This window comes from Podarcis raffonei, chromosome 5 (assembly GCF_027172205.1).
Source record: "Podarcis raffonei isolate rPodRaf1 chromosome 5, rPodRaf1.pri, whole genome shotgun sequence".
Lineage (NCBI taxonomy): Eukaryota > Metazoa > Chordata > Lepidosauria > Squamata > Lacertidae > Podarcis > Podarcis raffonei.
In genome coordinates, this window is record NC_070606.1 from 47,087,582 (window position 1) to 47,107,323 (window position 19,742).

General features: G+C 41.7%; 1 protein-coding gene across 1 annotated transcript; it reads right to left on the reverse strand.

The window, feature by feature from the left end:
- Positions 1–7,240: 7,240 nt before the first annotated feature.
- Positions 7,241–19,730, reverse strand: ACADSB (acyl-CoA dehydrogenase short/branched chain). Its single transcript, XM_053388970.1, has 11 exons — positions 19,291–19,730; positions 16,747–16,906; positions 16,231–16,331; positions 15,211–15,417; positions 14,286–14,456; positions 12,889–13,014; positions 12,283–12,375; positions 10,652–10,741; positions 9,882–10,019; positions 9,309–9,408; positions 7,241–8,190 (listed from the first exon to the last, which is right to left on the reverse strand). Exons 1-11 carry the CDS (start codon positions 19,477–19,479, stop codon positions 8,120–8,122), a joined length of 1,446 nt encoding a protein of 481 aa, XP_053244945.1. The 5' UTR covers positions 19,480–19,730; the 3' UTR covers positions 7,241–8,119.
- Between the last annotated feature and the right edge of the window lie 12 nt (positions 19,731–19,742).

Consider the following 19,742-nt stretch of genomic DNA (forward strand, 5'->3'; position numbering starts at 1 on the left):
GAATTATGAAAGCCATCCCGGCTTCTAATTTGATCCTGGAATGTCCCTATTTCCCCTGCCAGTGCTGCTGCCACTGAACCTGGGGTGGAGGATGAGCCGGCGCTTGTCCTGAGCAACAACAGTGAGAACATCCTGTTGCCTCTCCATGGCTGCTGTTGCTGGTTTCCTCCTTTGGGCAGCTCGTAGGTGAGGAGAAGCTGCCACAGCCGAGGCCCAGCCCCACATGATGGGGCAGGCAGATGGCAGGGCCACCCTGAGATTAAAGAGGGAGCTGAGTGCAAAGAATCTTTTATTTTATTTTATTTTTTAAAAATACTTTTTATGTCCATGTCTAATCTTTCCCCCTTCTTATTGAAATGTGTTTTTCTTTTTTGTAAATCTAACAAAGAATAAAATAAAATCAGAATTAAGGGCTTTTCTCAGGACAGTGGAAGGAGTGTGTCCTGTTGGTATCGTGGTGGTGGCGTTCGCCCTTCTTCTGATAGAAAATGCTTGGAGGGGAGGGAATGGGGAGGGTTGAGGAGGGTCCGTTGTGGGCGAGTGAGAAATATCCCTCTTTTCATCTGAGGAATGTTGGAGGGTATGGAATGGTAATTCAGGGTAGGTGGGCTGGAGTTTCAAGGAGAGTCATAGGAGCCAGGTAAGGGGGGCCCTGGGTGCCCCAATGTTCTCCATGAAGGGGCCGAGCACCCACATTTTTTTGAGTCAGGGCCATACATGTCATGGGGGCTGGCACATGTGACATCAGCATGCCTGCTGACATGCGCACCTGACACTGCAGGGTGTGCTGACATCACGCACACATGCTGCAGGGCATGCTGATGTCAGATGCATATGTGCATGTGGTATGTGTGGCCCCAGGCACCCACGGTCCCAGGGCCAAGCCGGTAGGCCTGAAAAGGGTTCTCAGCACCTCACCCAACTACCTTCCGATTTCACAATAGTACCCTTGAGTTCTGTTTTGATGTCCAAATGCAGGCAGCTGTTAAAGTGGGGTCTATCACTGAAGTTCTGCATAGCTCTTTAGGTAAGTACTATATTTCCCATTAGAATATTTCCCCCCCTTGCAAAGGCAAACATGGACAGTCCACATCACAGTCCCAGCCATAGCAAGATCTGGCCCTCTCCAAATGTGAATTGTGTTTGCTTTATTATTTTTGTTTTATTCCTACAGTAGTGCTTTAGTGCAAAAATGAAATGATTTTTTAAAAAAGAAAGCAAGCAAACAATAGGTGGAAAATAGATAGATAGATAGATAGATAGATAGATAGATAGATAGATAGATTAGATAGATGATAGATAGATGATAGATAGATGATAGATGATAGATAGATGATAGATAGATAGATAGATAGATAGATAGATAGATAGGGAAAGGACCATTTATAGGGCATGCAATGATACAGCTGCAAGATAAATCAAGTTAAAATGCTAAGTCACTTGTTTGGCAGGAAAGTATTGAATCTAGCTCTTTATCAAAACAGTTGATATGTATATTTTAACCTTTCTTTTTAAAGGCTTCATAGATTAAAAAAACAAGTAATGGTAGCAGTACAATCAGAAAATGTAGGTGAGCCCATCATCAGCTGTGTTCTGAATCACTCTTTTGTTCTAGCTGATGTTAAAGAGGTGGGATAAAAATATATACCGTATTTTTGCCCTATAGGACGCACTTTTTCCCCTCCAAAAATGAAGGGGAAATGTGTGTGCGTCCTATGGGGCGAATGCAGGATTTCACTGAAGCCTGGAGAGCGAGAGGCATCGGTGCGCACCGACCCCTCTCGCTCTCCAGGCTTCAGGAAGCTATCGGCAAGCCTTGCAAGCCCGGGGGAGTTCCTGCGGGCTCGCAAGGCTTGCAGACAGCAGCCTGCAGCCCGGAGCATGGGGCGCCCTCCGGAGGACGCCCTGTGCTTCGGGAAGGTGTCCGCAAGCCTCCCGCGCCCGGCGGGAGATCCTGCCGGGCTCGCAAGGCTTGGGGCGGCAGCCTGCATCCCGAAGCACGGGGTGCCCTCCAGAGGACGCCCTGTGCTTCGGGAAGGTGTCCACAAGCCTCCTGCGCCCCGCAGGAGGTCCCGCCGGGCTCGCAAGGCTTGCAGGCAGCAGCCTGTTCTGGGGGCTGGGGTCGGGAGAAGCTCAGGCTTCCCCCGCGCCAGCCCCCGCCTGGTGGGGAAATATTTTTTTCTTTATCCCCCCCCCGAAAAAACTAGGTGTGTCCTATGGGGCGAAAAATACGGTAAATGACCCATATCTGGTTTGACTGTAGGATGGATCTAATTCTATTCATGGGACACTCTCCTGCAAGGAGAGAAGTGATTTCCACCCTTCTTTCTATGCGTGGCACCTCCCTAAAAAGAGAGTTGGAGGATCTTCTGAAACAAAAAGGGAAGTGATGTGGGGGAGTGTTTGTGTGCATATAAAAACTGGTGAAAATTACCTTCTCTCCTTTTTCCACTGAAAGCTTCTACTGGATTGGATTTCTTTTCAAGGTGTGTCTACATGCAACCCTATATATTGAATAGTTACAGTCAAAAGTCTTCTGTACTTTCAGGGGTCACCCTATTCTCCAAGAGCTAGCAAAATGAAATGTATTTAATGTATTTAAATGAGGTTTATTCTGCTCCTGACAAGTGAATTTGCATCTTCCTTCCTTCCCTACTTCCTTAAAATTTGACCTCCAGGAGTGAGATGTGGGGACCACAATCCATCCAACCTGCCTGTAGTCTACTCTTTTATTGTATTTTCCATTTATTAACAAATCACGTTTTTGAAGAGATGGCTATTCAGTTAACAGGATTTGTTACCACCAAGAGCAGATAAGCCTACATCTACTGCTAAGTCAACTAGACATGAATTAACCTTATAGGAATAATTGATAACAGAAGACTTTGCTTCTGGGTGAAAGCAAGTTGGACCAGATGGTCTTCAGAAAATTTGTAAGTTTATGCAATTGCCTTATACAAGGTTCTAGCTTAGTGGTCTGTTGAGCACATGCTTTGCACGCAGATATAATCACTGGCACCTGCAGGTAGGGCTGGGAAGGAAAGGAAGTACTGAGATAGAGTAATGGACCAACTCAGTTTAAACCAGCTTCCTATGTGAGAGGTGGAGGTGGGGAGCACACTTCGTCTCTCCCCTTCCCAACCCTGGAAGAAAAAAAAGCCAGCTGTGTCCTAATGAAAAACTGAAGCCTAACAGTAAGAAAAGGCATAATGAATGAACACTTCACTACATAAAAAGTCAACTTGCTCTGGTGCCAAAGAGGACTTACTGTTAACCTTAAAAAAAGGGAAAGGAATACATTTAATTATTTCTACACTGACAGGCTTTTTTGGCATACTTTTCCACATCTTTCTCCCTCCAGTATCTTTGATGTGACAGTGATTTAGGCATTTTTTTATTTTTAAAAAATTGGCCTGTATGGAAGAGCTCCTATGCCCTCTACTGTATAGATTTGGGTATGTTCAGCCTGTTTACTGGTAGATGGATGTCCCTCTAGTGGCTGGCTTAAGAGGGGGTAAGGTAGGCAATCACACTCAGAACTAAAGTCAAGATTGACTCCAGTACATCATTCATGCTTATGCAATACCTTTTACAAACCATCCCATAAGGGGGAAACGTGGGAATGCTACATTCAAATAGGTTGCCGATGCAATTCGCCTCCCCTGCCCCATAAATAGACAACTTTAGGGTCAGAGGTGAGGAAAATGTCTGCATCTGAAAATATTTTATTCCACGTAAGTTGCTAGAGGCAATTTGCCACCCAATTTTGAAACCAACCTGGAACCAACAAGTCCAAAATGACAAAACTGCTGAAAGAACAATCCTAATGGATTTACTTTGTTATAATCATACATGCACCTGAGAAGAGTCAGCATTATTTGTGAATAAACAGGACTTACAGAACCATCTAAATGCCATAGGTAAAGGTAAAGGTACCCCTGCCTGTACGGGCCAGTCGTGTCCGACTCTAGGGTTGTGCGCTCATCTCACTTAAGAGGCCGGGGGCCAGCGCTGTCCCGAGACACTTCCGGGTCACGTGGCCAGCATGACGAAGCTGCAGCTGGCGAGCCAGCACCAGCGCAGCACACGGAAACGTCGTTTACCTTCCCGCTATAAAGCGGTACCTATTTATCTACTTGCACTTAGGGGTGCTTTCGAACTGCTAGGTGGGCAGGAGCTGGGACCGAAAGACGGGAGCTCACCCCGCCGCGGGGATTCGAACCGCCGACCATACGATCGGCAAGTCCTAGGCGCTGAGGTTTTACCCACAGCGCCACCCGCGTCCTTTCTAAATGCCATAGCCAAGTCCATTTCCATTATTACTGCTTAGCTTCTCATTCTGAACCAAGATCACAAATGTATCCTTGCTGTGCAGTTGCTTTAGTATGAAAACATTTGGTCTCTTGTGTTAACATTACTCATAATCCTTTTTCTTGACTGTGACAGAGAGTAGAATATTTTTATTTTTTAAAAAGCTTTTGGGGTGCCTTTAAGGGTACCTTGATGCCAAAGAAAGAAAGAGTGAGCAGAGAAGAAACTAAGAGAATCCCATGTGTGTGTTCTTGTCCAGGTGCAGAAAGCAATCTTGTATGAATTGTGCTTGCATTTGCAAAAAACCTTCCAACGTCAGCCTATGAAAAAATTAGGAAAGCAAGAGATAGCAATGTGTGCCAGAGAAAAAAGGAGAGAGAGAGAGACAGTGAGGAAGGCATCTAGGCCTTACTTGTGCCACACAAGATCATGCTTCAAGTACTATCTCCATAGAATGTAGTTGTAGGGTAGATGGATAGACAGCACACACCACAGTCAGAAGACATTATCATATGCTTTGTTGATTGAGAAGAGGGTGTTACGTGTATGGCATTCATCAACCACAATCTTATTTTACAGTTTTATTCCACTTTCACTTAGTAGATGCATTTGCATTTAATCACTTTTATAGCCACTTTGTGGGGTGTACAATCATGGTAGAAGACATACAAAAATATTTGTAACAATGCACGCAGTACGCGTGCTGTACAAAAATACTTCATCTTAGATGCTCTTTATACAAACTGTACCTTTAACTTGAAATACTCACCAAGGATTTTCCTTAATGTTTGGCTTAGAAGGAATCGGATTCCGATCAGCTGCATACAGCCCAAAGCAGATATAATAAACACACAGTTCAAAGTGATAAAAACTTGTATGCTAGATGCTTAATGCAAAAGCCATTTCAAAGTTAGGGTTGTAACATCCCCCCTCCTGCTGAAAGTGGATTTCTGCTTTTTAAAAGCTGCCTCCTAGCTAGAATTTAAAGAAAGCTTTCCCAGGCATGAGTTGTTATGAGGAAAGTTGTGCCTGCTGAATCTCTGACTGACATGCAGATGTTAAAAGACCCAGAGCCCCTCAAGAAAAGAAAGAGGCGAATGCAGGTCCTGTAACAGGTATATAGCAAAGTATATTGAATCAAGTAGCTGGACAGTTTTCATGAGCAGCTTTGTACATTGTATAACTGGACTATGTGGCTATACTTATTCTTAACCCACAAAGAAAAAATTTTTTTCCTTCCAGTAGCACCTTAAAGACCAACTAAGTTAGTTCTTGGTATGAGCTTTCGTGTGCATGCACACTTCTTCAGATAAGAAGTGTGCATGCACACGAAAGCTCATACCAAGAACTAACTTAGTTGGTCTTTAAGGTGCTACTGGAAGGAAAAAAAAAATTTTGTTTTGACTATGGCAGACCAACACGGCTACCTTTCTGTAACTTAACCCACAAAGGTAGCTCAAATGTAACACAGACAAGCTTTCCATATTTTTTAATACAGCTAGATTGATTGAAGGCACAGTGGGGACCTTGTCATAGAAATGTTATAGCCAATTACTGCCAGCTTAAAAGAGTAATGCTACCACTTATTACTGGGGCTGCAATGTTTTGTCAATCAGATTACTCCATCTGAAACATTTTAATAAATTTAAAAGATGGCTCTATTAAACTTGCAGATCTTTGCAATTATTTTTTAAATACAAGCATTCATTTAAAAAAGAATACAGGCAGCACTCCCAGGCTGCGGAGTGAAGGCACATGAGGCCACCACCTTGCTGAAGCCAAGTAGGTCTGGGCCTGGCTGGTGGCCTGGAAACCACATGGCCTCCGCCTTGGGTTCCATCAGAAAAGAAAGGTGGGAAATAAATGAATCATCAAAGAGAGATCACATCTTCTGTCACACAGAGGATATTCCTCTTCTAAGATGGCAGAAACAACAAGAAATTCAACATGTGCCTGCTGGATTTCTGGTTTCTTCTTTTGGGGTGTGTGTGCCTTTTAATGTGTTGTGCTTCTTCCAAAATGTGTGCGTTACCTAACAACAAAGTAGGCTTCCTCCCCCAGTCATTCGCTCACTTCAGAACACTGCTTATTCTTTTCCAGCACTACTTCTGATTAAACCCAGCAGCTATCACAAGATCTGAGCATACAAGGAAATGCATTCGCCTTAACATCCCCATGCATGATCTACAATTTAGCCTCAGCATTTTTGCAGCTCAAGCTGTGCTCTGCCGCTTGGACTCAGCAATGTTTCTTCCCCACATACACAACCAAATGCTTGCTCCCGACCCAATCTGATGGATGAACTAATATTAGTAATAGCAATATTTATTATGAGGGTGCTTTTCAAATGGGCATTTTCTTCCACTAATAGAATGGGAAAAAATGTGTGTGTGTACAGTGGTACCTCGGTTTACAAACTTAATCCATTTTGGAAGTCCGTTCTTAAACCGAAACCATTCTTAAACTGAGATGTGCTTTCCCTAATGAGGCCTCCCGCCGCCAGTGCCCTTCCACCGTTTGGATTCCATTCTTAGACTGAGGTAAAGTTCTCAAACCAGGACATTCCAGATCTGCGGAGTTTGTAAACCAAATCATTCTTAAACCGGACTGTTCTTAAACCGAGGTACCACTGTATTCAAGTTTCAAATACGGCACAAATAAAAAGAATGCAAGATCACCTTGGTTGGGTACTCTTGTCTGCAACAGTTTCACCCAATGAGGTGTGAAAACAAGGTGATCACACTTTACATGTATGTGTCTTTGGCACAAAAATTAAAAATTGCAGTCTAAAAGCCAACAAAGAAAAAGGAGTTTAAAGGAAGCTGATAAAAACCCCATTGGCTTCAGTGGAACCAGCACCACTTTCTCACTTAATCACTTGCAACCCTGCACAATATTTCATCATACTGTAGTGCCACAGACACCAGAATCTTATCTTACCTTTTTATGTTCCAGTGAAGCAGTTCTATGTAAAATACCTTCAAGTGCCATGGAAATGAACATACTCCTGGACACATTGCAATAGCCAAGATTAACAGGACTATTCAAAAGCAAATGTCTTACTTATTGCTGTCTCTGAGGCCTGCATGCATTTTTACAGGATGCCCAGAATAAAGCATGAAGTACTAACTTTTAACCATCCTATAGAAAAGGCCCTGTATTAATTAGTTCCTTCATCTCCATCTTAACAACCATAGGACAAGTCTGTTCCAACTCCCCTAGTACAGCATTGCAAATCAATCAAAGAGGTGGGTTATTTTGTCCATTATTATCCTGTTTGGGCCATGTTTTTAAGCACCAACCACTGATACTTGTGTAGTTCACCAACATGTATAGGTTGTAGGGTATTTTTTTTAGTGTAACTTCATTACAGCTCCCATGTCATCAGGGCCATCACACTTGTGTGAATAGAATTTCAGAGATTTCTTGGATACTTAGTTCTTTTTCAAAGTTTGTATATTGGTGTGTTGGATCTTGATAAGCAGGTGCAAAAGTTCAAAGAGCCCACATGGTAAAGCAGAGAAGCCTTGATAGCCCAGAATCAACTGAAGTTATCAGTTCTACAAACCCCAACATGTAGATACAAAAGAAGGTTGATTTTAACGGCCTGTATCATTATAGTTGGGAAAATTAGTTATTATGGTACATTACTGAAGTGTAACAGTCTAGTCACTTATGCTGCAGTCTTGTACATATTTAAAATTACCACAATTTTTCTTATTTTGTCTTAGAAATTGGACATGAAGAAGTAGCCCGTGATTCACACCAGTACTGTAGCGGTAATTAAATCTCTTGATTTTCAGTATTCTCAGTATTCTTGAGCAATGCATTTTGCGATTGTGTTCAGCTGGATATTTGAAGTTCCTTCATATATGGTACCTGAAACAAACCATCAGGGTGGGGGAATAAATGAAGCAATAATATAAACAGCGATAAACAGTGATTTAAGCATGTTGTGGTAAACATTAGATATGAGGCAAAGGTATGTAATAGAGGCAGAGTGAAAAAGATCTGATAATGCAGCCTCAAGTTCTACCGCTGGAGTATTTTTTGTTGTGATCAGTGCAGTATGTTAAACAATTTAGTAGAAACTTTGAATGTGGTGTGGTTTTATTACAAAGGAAGATGCAAGGGCAAGCTCACAAAAGTTATGGATTGACTCCAGAGGTGACCATGTGCTTCCATTTGCAGAACAGGACTTTTGCTTCCTCTCTCCTTTTTCTGCAGCCACCCACACAACTGCTCTGAGGGACTGGGGGTCCCTCCAATTCAGATTTGGGAGGCATGTGGAGGCTGCAGGGGGGAGGAATAAGAAGTCCTGTTGTGCAAGCAGAAGTCTACTCACGAATGTTCAATTCTACCCTATAACTTGTATGTGTAAAGTAGGTATCACTTTCATATTCTCTTGTACATATTTTAGTGGAGACAGTCCATTATGGCAGGCTGCAGCTCAGTGACTGATGAGACTGTGATATCCACACAGATTTGTACAGTCTAACATAGATAGGGCTGGTCATAATTTTGCTGAAGAAAGCACAATGCATTTCCTAACAGAAATTAGTCCCTATATCTTCCACATCCAGAGGCATGGGGCCTGCTTTTCACTCATGCAATTCTGAGCAGCTAAGGATTGGAAGCGAATAATATAGCCGCATGGTGGGGCAGGTAGCATGGATTTGCCTATGCAGCTGTATGCGAAGAGACTATCAGATCTACATTCTGGGTAACGAACAAACTAAGGTATCTAATCAGTTTGCCTGTAGGTAGCTGGGACAGTGAAGAGGGTTAGGAACCTGGTGTGGCTAAAATTGTAGATCAAAACTTGACAAACAATCAGACTTCCAGATTCTTATAGACTTGCCGCTCAATATCCATATCAGGAGATGGAGAATGGCAAATGCGCTTTGTTGATAACTTTCTGATCATTCAAACTTAAACTGGATAAAAATGCTACGTTTTCATTTTCAGCAGATGATCTCTAAGAAACTGCTACTTACCGATCTTGCAATCCCTGTAATATTTCTCAATAGGATAATCTTTTGTGAAGCCAACTCCGCCCATCCATTCAATACATTTACTTGTGGTTAGAGTAGCAACCTGCAAAAAACGCATGAAGCATGCTGTGACTTTTGCTCAATTCAAATCAATACTATCCTGACCGTCAGAATATTGACATCAGGTTGGTGCCTTCACTGTACTCTGTTTGTCAACCTATTCAGACATGTAGAATGTTTTAATCCGGTATTTGGCTTATTGCTGATTTTAATCATTTTTAAGATGTTTAAAATGCTGTTTTTAATGGGCGATTTTCTTGTTTCATTCTTTTTGTAAGCCAATTTGAGGTTGCATTACAATCAAGCGATATATATATCTTGTTCTAAATTGTGTATATGATTTTATATAGGCAAATGTTTTAATTGTATTTATAGGCAATTGTTCCATATATGTTTTCATTGCAAACTGCTTCAGGATGTCTCAGGATAAGCTATCTGTAATAATATAAAGCCGCAGTTCACTTATGTTTCATTTAAAAAGAAAAGGCAAAAAAGAAAACCTCAAATACAGCTTACCTCTGCTGCATAATACTTGGCCATGCTTGACTCTTTTATGAATGGCCTTCCGCTTTCTGCAAGTCGAGCTGCATTGTAGGTTAACAATCTTGCAGCTTCTATCTGTACAGCCACTTGCGCAATCTGATGTTGCATTCCCTTGAAAGAAACAAGTTCCATGTAAAACTAAACTTGGAAGAGAAAATCATCTTCCCTTCCCCAGCTGCCAGATATAATGCTCAGTTCCTGATCCTATGAGTGGCCGATATAGCAATTATTTGTTTACTCAAGTGTAAATAGAACTGTATTCATTTCCAAGTAAGGAATGAAGTCTAAAGTGCCAAAAGACCGAGCCAAAAACAACCAAAAAAGCAAGGGGAAATCATTACTATAATTACCGTTTTATAAACACATCCTATGGCAACTACAGTGAAATATAATAATGCAAATATTACAGTAGTTAACCAAATTGTAGCTTGAATGACAAATTACAAATGAACTTTTAAACAATTCTAACATGATGCAAGATATAACTGCATCATGGTAGAACTGTGTAAAAATTCATAGCTGAATGAGTTCTTACTCAAGTTATAGAAAGTTCTGCCACACCGATAGTCAGAAAGGTATTACTACTTAAAATGTTTTCTTCACATTTACTACTGACAGGTAATCCTTCAAACAAAACGTGGCAGTGGTTAAGAAGTTATAATACTGTGGCCTACAAAATATCAGCTGTGATAAGCACTTCTTTTTGTGTTTAGACCCATTTTACAGAATGCACTCATCGCTACCTGAAAATCAAATGTGCTTTTTCCAAATTGGTACCTCTCCTTTGTATATGGGATGGTGTGGTCAAAACATCCTTGTGCTAATCCCAACATCTGTGAATGAACAACAACAAAAAGCAAATGTTACTAATGTGGTTGGAAAAGTGTCACAGTCCTCTTTAAAAGGGCAAGACAAGCTTTGTGACAATTGCCAGGAGTGAGTTTGGTTGTTAGGGGCCCATAAGACAACCGCAGGATTGGAGAGCTTTTGTATTCCAGAAACACTAAAAAAAAACCAAGCTAACCTACTTATATGCAGAATTCAAAAGGCAGTGAAAGAATCTAGAAGTCGGGTATTTCTAAGAGCTTCTCACCGTCACTTTCATTTTACTCATTTAATTTTCAATGCCCCATCACACAGCATAATAATACCTAGTCAGTCGCCAGCAGTCCATTTCATTGCTTAATATGGAAAGTGATAATCTAACAACATTAATGTGTAATGCCTTGATAAGGTTACTTACTTATTAATACTGTTCTCCTAAACTTAATAGCTCAGGGTGGTTTTTTTCCATAATATGCTGATTAAATTCTAAATTAAAACCAGGTTTTTAATGGGGGTGGGGAGAGGAAGGGAACCTGGGTTTTTGCTCATGACATCTCTCTTCAAGATGTTGGAACAAAGTATTTAGTCAAGATACTCTTGGTGTGAGTGGCGAAGGGAGGCCTCTAAAGGAGACTGAAACCTAGTCACTGTGGCTAAAATTCAAAGAACTATACAACTACTTCCATGTGCCCAAGGACACATAGAAGAGCAGCCCTCATTGCAAAGCATTTCTGAAACCCAAGGGGCTATTCAAAAGCAGCTTGCGATATCACATGGAAACCTCTTGTTCAAAGAAAAAAAAGGCATCCCATTGGGCATGCCCAATAATTGTTGGGTCCGAGCCTATGTGCTTAAAGAATGTTAAGCCGTGATGTGGTGCACTTTACAGTGGTACCTCGGGTTACATACTTAATTCGTTCTGGAGGTCTGTTCTTAGCCTGAAACTGTTCTTAACCTGAAGCACCACTTTAGCTAATGAGGCCTCCCGCTGCTGCCGCCGCGCGATTTCTGGTCTCACCCTGAAGCAAAGTTCTTAACCTGAGGTACTATTTCTGGGTTAGCGGAGTCTGTAACCTGAAGTGTCTGTAACCTGAGGTACCACTGTATTTCTCCAAGAGAAAGGAAAGACTGGGAGCGTGTAGGTAGGGAATTATGCAATCCAGCAGCCAGCTCCTAATCTCTTTAACTACAGTTGCGGAAGACTCTTTAGCCATACTCAGGCTTTCATCCCCTCACATGATTACAGCTGGGTGAAGGGGAAGCGTGTGGCCCCACGTTCTCTGCCACATTCTCAAGGGCCCAGCCCTGTTGCAAATCATATAATGGGGGGAGGGAGTCATGGGTTTTAAGTATACACACCTTCAGCCACAGTGTCTGGACAGTGGTGGCTCTCCTGATTCAGGTAATTGTAACTTGATGACACTTAAAAGGGCTTTTGTTACAATTCTGCAACATCCTTTTTGAGATCAGGACTGGTGGGGGGCAGTCAAAACTGTATACACTGTGCGTTACGTCTGCACTGGACCTAAGTAATTATAGTGATACTTACCTGCGCAGCTATTCCTATTCTTCCCGTATTGAGCATTCCAATGGCATACTTATAGCCCTGCCCAACCTGCCCAAGGACGTTGGTCACAGGAACCTGAGGAATTAAGCAAAATCAATTAATTGCTAGTAGCCCTTTACTTCCATCTCCACATTTATTTATTTAAAAAATATAGGTCACCTTTCGAACATAAATGCTTCCCAAGGCGGTTTACAAAAACGCACGCAGACAAAGCAACAAACCACAATACGACTTCAAAACCAGAAACCTCACTGTGCTGCTTCCATACAACTGCAGAGCCAAACGTGTATTTTACATTCAGTTATGAGGAACATAAAAAAGCAAACTACTGTATGGCTTTTGGTTGACAAAATTTTTGTAAATTTGGAGCAACCATAAACCCACAGACTGCGTTCGTGTGTGATTCAAATCTAAATTTGCTATATTTCTAAAAGTGTTTTTTTTTAAGCCAACCTCCTGTGAGTAATGCACCATTCATCTTCCAAACGCATGCTAATTTATGCAACTGCATCCCACTGAGTTGTTTGTATTGAGTACAGTATTGCAACGACTTAGCCAAATTCCACAGCTTTAAAAGGACTACTGCACCTTCACATTTTCAAATGTTACAGGACATGTAGATGTGGCTCTGATTCCCAGTTTATCCTCCTTCTTTCCTACATGTAGGCCCTCTGTATTACGGTCTACTATGAAACAGGTAATTCCTTTATAGCCCTAGGAAGGAAAGACATACGGAAAATTAACTGTCCTGATAATAAGGACGGGGTGGAAATTCAATTCAGTTCACATTAAAAACAGAGATACCTAATTCACACATTCTGAAAATGCAGCAATCTTTTGAAATCTGCACTTCTCTGATTTTTGCAGGGCAGTTTTCCAACCAAGTAATGTAAGGTTAAGATTGCATGAAAATGCATATATTAGTTAAAAAACAGAACACAAAACTCATTATATTAGGGAGTATTCCATACAAAAAAGGGTGTAATGAAATAAAATACTAGCACATGTTTGTGAGTACCTTTAAAAAAGAATTAGGAAACTTATGTAGAACTGTGGAGAACCCAACTTAATATTGGAAAAACGAGAAGCTGCGAGAAACCAGAATTCACCCATCCTAGCTTGGGGCTGGACTCCTGCCAAGGCTGCCCAGTCTTTCCTTTTCAATATGCCATTTAAGTGAAGATCTTTATCCCAATCTGTGTCTGTATTAGATCTGAAATTATTTCTATTTACAGATTGAGTTTTATACATGGATTTGTTTTTATTGTAAACGCTTTTAACTGTGAAATTGACTGCAGTGGTACCTTGGTTGGGTTGTCGAACGTAATCCATTCCGAGAGTCTGCTCGACTCTCGAAACCGTTCAAAAAACAAGGCACAGTTTCTGATTGGCTGCAGGAACTTCCTGGACTCAAGCAGAAGCCGCGTCAGATGTTCAGCATCCGAAAAACGTTTGCAAACCAGAACGCTTACTTCTGGGTTTGCGGCGTCCAGGAGCCGATTTGTCTGGGAGCCAAACTGTTTGAGTACCAAGGTACCACTGTATATAAATAAATGTTCTGGATTGCTGGTTGTGCAATACAGTGCCTAATCATGAACAGTGCAAAACTGTACAACAGCTGTGTAATCACCTTTCTTTGTCTGACTACATCCTGACTGACCACAGGGCCACCCGCACCTTGACCTTTTTACTCACTAGTATGGATACTCCAGACAGGGCTTCTCAGATGCAAATAGGATAAGAAAAACACCAGGGCAGGCAAGAGGGATTGGGGGGCAAAGAGAAAGAGAGATCAAGGTTCCTAACTCTGCTCTTCTGCTGTTCTTAGAAAATTTCCAAAGCAGAAGAAATTCCATAAATTGAGGATACAGGAAGAAAAAGGAAGACTGCCAGTATAAGCAAGGTACAAGCCTAGTTTATACCTTGTAATTAATCTTGATGCAATGCCTTAGTAAAATCAAGCAATAACTGTTGTAGCTACTTACTGCGGAAGGGTTGGCATTTGCCATCACCAAAAACACTCCTGCATGCTCAGCAAAGCTAATCCACATCTTTGACCCACTGATGATATAGTAGTCCCCCTTCTTTTCAGCACGAGTCTTCAAGGAAAACGCATCGCTGCCAGAACCAGGCTCTGAGAGGCAGAAACTGCCCATCTATCATTTAAAAATAAAGTCAAGTCACTAGATATATTCACTCTGCAAACATTTTGAGAACATAGGTACAGCAAGGTAATCAAGTAAGAAATGATTTTTTTTTAACCAGTGACATATTTAATTCACAAGACAAGAAAATCCAAGTATTTACACAATATAGTCTCTCAAACATTTTCGCACCACTCCAATTGAAAAAAACACCCAACGCTTTCTTGGATGGCACTGGTTGGAAAACAAAGAAGGGCTGTTACTGCTTATTGTTTCAATCAGAGCAAATGGTTTCCTAGAATTCCACAATCTCATTCATCCTGAACATAGCAGTGCTATGGAGGAAAGTGGGAACAGCTGCTGCAATAACAGGGACACTGTTATGCTGTACATTGGCAGTGAGAAATATACAAAAAGCTCTACCACAGGCCAGTTTAGTGGTCTCTTTAAGGGTGATGAAAATAAACAGTTTAACTCCAAAAACTTTGAATGATTTGGCTGTAAACATCTCTTTTACCCAACCGAAGACTCACATGAGTCAATGAGACACGAATATGCCTAAACTCAACTGGTTTAGTATAACTAGGGCTAGGCTGTGGATGGAGCTCTTAGGCTGCAATCCTATGCACGCTTACTTGAGAGTAAGCTTCAATAAATTGGTGGAACTTACTCCTAAATAAATCTACATAGGTTCCTGCAGTTCGTTCCTTAAGGTGGAAATTCTGCAACTGCATATTTAACTTATGTGCCAATATACTTCACCTACCATGTCTTTTGCCAGTCTAGGCAAATAGGTTTGCTTTTGTTCTTCTGTGCCATACGTCGTAAACAATTTATTGGTTAAGGTATTCTGGAGCTCACACATAAGCGATACTGATGGATCAACCTTGGCCAATTCCTCAACCACCAGAATAGTGGAAAAAAAGGAAAACCCAGTTCCTCCGTATTTGGGATCAAGATCAATACCCATCAACTGAAAAAGAAAGAATAAGCTGTTGTTAGGAGTGGGTGGAGAAACCTTATGAATTCTGACTTCTACTCAACTTCCATAATCTTTGCTAGAAAAAAGAGCTATTGGGGTGGTATTCTGCTAAGTTTCACCCAGAGAAGGCCCAATGAATTTAATGAACATAACTCATTTCAATTAGTTTCAATGGGTCTACTCTGAGTAAAATTTAGTTGAATACCACTCATTGATTCCGAAAGGAATTTTCATGTGTACCCTCCTATAATCACAGCCTCCCACTGAACTCTAAGGAAATGTTCACAAGATTTGGCTATCAGCACGCTCAAGTTTGAGATCCAATACTGTGATCCTACAGATTTGTTTGTGCTGTTGTACTCCTGAAACAGCAAATTTTAGAATCAGAGTGGCATAATACTAAAACATTATTGTTACTTGTGCCTCTTATTTAACTAAAGAGTAATCAAAATGCCCAAAGTGCAATCCTAGCCATGTCCACTCAAAAGCAACTCCTTTTGAATTCATTTGGGCTTGCTCCCATGTAAGTGGGGTCAGGATGTAACCTTAGTCACCAAATGTTTTCCCCTGAAATCTACCTCCAGTGAAACTACTGCATAAATTTTCTATCTGCTAAGAAGAAGAAGAAAAGCTACAAATATTTACAGAAAAACGGAATGAAAGCTAGCAGTCAGCCCTGTGACCATCTTTCAATTATATCATTCATCCTTTTGCTTATTGTGTTACAAATGTATACGTATAGTACTCAGTGTGCAAAGGGAAGAAGCTACATACTGCATTAAAAACACCAAAATATGTACAAACCCCTTGTTCAAATAGCCCTTGTACAATAGAATCGTCCATTTTTGCATCAGCATCCATTTTCTGTACCAATGGTAGCACTCGCTCATGAGCAAACTTTTTCACTATAAGGAAAAAAAGATATAAAGAATCTCATTGTTAGCCTTAAGTTGCAGTGAAGCCAGAAATTTAACAGATATAAAATTCACAAATGTAAGTTAGATAGCACTAGTGGCTACAGTTAGATTTAGGTCTTTTGATTTAAGTTTACCATAGTGGAGTGGGGGAAAGGTAACAGTATTTATCCCCTCTGCCTAGAATGTAACAGAGAATTGTGTACATAGACTTAAACCGACATTTAATTCTTCAAAACATCAGTTTTTGAAAATGAGCTAACAATTTATGGTTGGGGGTGAATTTCTTGCTTACAGAAGTGATTCGTTCTCTTCAGTGCATTATTATAAATCACATGCCATGTAGAAACTAATTGATTTAGTGATGGCAGACTTCGCCCATAGAGATAGAATTCAAATACATTACCCATTTCTTTGATCATGATCTCCTCTTCTGTAAATGTCTGAAGTGGAGCACAAGTTACTCCTTCACTGGTTAGGTTTGGTAAAGCCTCAGATTTGGAAGATTTAAAGAAACTGGGTTGCCTCATGCGAGAGTTTATGAATGGAGGCATATTCCATCTCAGCTGTGGACAAAACATATTTTAAGAAGGAGAGAACAATACCACTAGAGAAAATAATCTTAGTCTGAAACTACAAATAAGATATCTCCATGAAATTTCAGGGAGTAAGGGCAGACTCAGACCAAAGTGACTAATGAGGACATCATCACTAGACTTGGGTTGTGAACAAGGATGGATATTATAATTTGGATTACTGGTGAAAGAAACTGCTCCCAAGTGAACAAAAGTGTCTTACAAGACACTTCAGAATACAAACAGGATGAAAGTCAGCCCTATATCAGGAATAGTGCCCTCCGGAAGTTGTGGGTTCCTATTCCCATCAGCCCCAACTAGCAAAGCCACAGTCAGGGGTGATGGGAATGTGCAATAAAGTATCTGGACTGCACCATGTTGGCTACCCCTGCAATACAGTATGCCCTTGACTTATGTGGGGGTTGCTACAGGTGTTGTGGAAGTTGTCTCTGTCGATCATGTTAGATCTTTTGAGTCACACATACAGGTTATCATTTGATTTGCTTTAGTAATCAACTGATGAGCATGCACATGAACAACTTCAAGATCTTATATGATGAAACAACATTTGCATAGTCCAAGACTGTAAATTCTGATTTTCATTCTTTGTTTTAAGCAATCTTATTTCTCTGGCTTCGTTGCTGAGAACACAAGTAAGACCGCTCCCTCCCCAATGTTAAGAACACTTAGGAGAGACACCTTTCAACGGAAATCTGTTTAGGATTATCGTGCAACAATCCTTTGACTTGCTTATATCTAACAGCATATGTGCTTAAATTTAACATTGAAACAGACCAAACTTAATTTCAGGCAGAACAGACTGAAAGGTAATTTCCATTTTGTTAAGGTAACTTCAGCCTTTTTGAAAAAACTAGATTATAAAGAATCTGCATAGATTTTTGTTTAGCTGCTCTGTAAAGTGATGGTGCTATATAAAACGACAATAACTATAATATAAAAGGGCTTAGTACTGGAGCCTAGTGGCCTGATTTATGTTGTTAGGTCCTATGCAGATTTAAACACATTGGATACATTTAGATTCAATGCAAATGGTTTATTTAGTTTAACTGTGGCTTGCTTATACATGCAAACCTGTTTCGGTGGGCTTAGATATGGGCTAAGTACACAGGATTGGGTTTTAAGCTGCAAGTCAACCCACCTTCACATTAAACAAATTCTTGCTGATAGGCAAGTAGACCAAGATTGCTCTCACTTTATAAAAAGAGGCAACTCCCTGTTATGCTCTCTTCCACTATAAAAATTTACAATGGGCAATATACAGGAACATTTGCAAATAACTCCTGAATTATGTAGAAAGTTCACACTCTAGGGTTAGGCCCTTGAAAGGGGTTGGCACACATAAAATAAGTATACTGAAGTATTCTACAGCTCTCTTTTCAAAAATACTGAAATATGGGTTACCAAGTTCTCTTGTTCATTCCTACAATAAAGGACCAACATGAATGAAGTTTTATTTCCTAAGTCAATCTTGCACAGCTAGTAGTGTTGAACTTAGTAGCTTTATAGTAGTTCCCTCTTTAGTTGGCAATGTGTATTAATTTTCTTCAGAAGGTGGTAAGCCAGGCCTGATGCACCTACTAGGGGGGCATCCTGCTTATTCTACACTTCTATCTCATAGTGCTGCCCTGATGATCACTGAAATGCTTACACCCAGCTTTGCAGCAGAGTTATATGCATTTTCATTCAGAAGTCAGTGTTCAGTGGAGCTGAAACCTTGATGTTTAGAACTGTTGCGTTAGGCTTATTATTATTACTGGCACATCTTGACAAAGGGTATGCAAATTTAGCCTTCTCCACAGAGTGAAAAGGGTGTGGGATGAAGGAGAGATCACCTCATGGCTCCCCTGCGCACAAACACACCCTTTATCCATTTCTAAAGAGAGAGTGAGAGGTGCCAGAACTCAGCAGCATCTGGAAATCCCGTTCTCCGATCTGGCAACTGTGCCTCCTAAATCCCAAAACGCATGGAGACCGTATGCCCCCACGCCCTCTAGTCCAAGTAGTCCAACCACCTTTTCCCGTGCATCCTCCTGAAATTCAACAACGGAAGCTTTCTCCGTGGCTGGATCTGTGCTTGGACACAGCTCACCTGTACAGGTGAGGTTTACAAAGGACTCTCCCTCTTACCAGTGGCCAGACTACCTTGCACATCTGGACTACGTTCCTCTTCTCGCACTGGCTTCCCGACGCTTTTTGACTCGAGATGCCCGGATTCTAACCTGCGACCATCTGCTTGCAAAGCAGCCGATCCACCCGCCCACCTGCAGCCTCCACCTGCCACCTGCGTCCTGGATCTGAAAACAGCCCCCCCGCCGCCCCGAGCTGAGCCCCTGGAAAACAACGGCGACATTTACCTTCCCGCAGCGCCTGAGCGAAGACAGAGCCCCTGCCGCCGCCATCCCTTCTGCCGCCGCAGCTTCTCCCCCCGAAGGCCGAGGGGACACCGAACTTGCTGGAGGAACCCAAAGAGGGAACTTCTGCCCACCTTTACGGAAAGCCTGCCGCGCAATGCACTTCTGGTTCCCAATGGAACCCTCCTCCATTTCCTCCTGAGGGGCGGGAGTGTTTAGAAGCGCAACGACTCTCGTTCCCCAACTCCCCGCCCCCGATAAGGAGCAGCGTCGCTTTGATTTTTACAGGCGTTTGCGCATCCCCTTCGTTCTCGCCCCCGCACATTAAAGGCGGGAGCCCGACGGTATGCGACTGGATACCGGAAGTTCTACAGAACTCAAGAGGAAAATAAAAACAAGCAAACCACCCGCTTTGGAGAGCGAGAGCGCGCTGCTTCCCACGCCTCCCTTTGAGA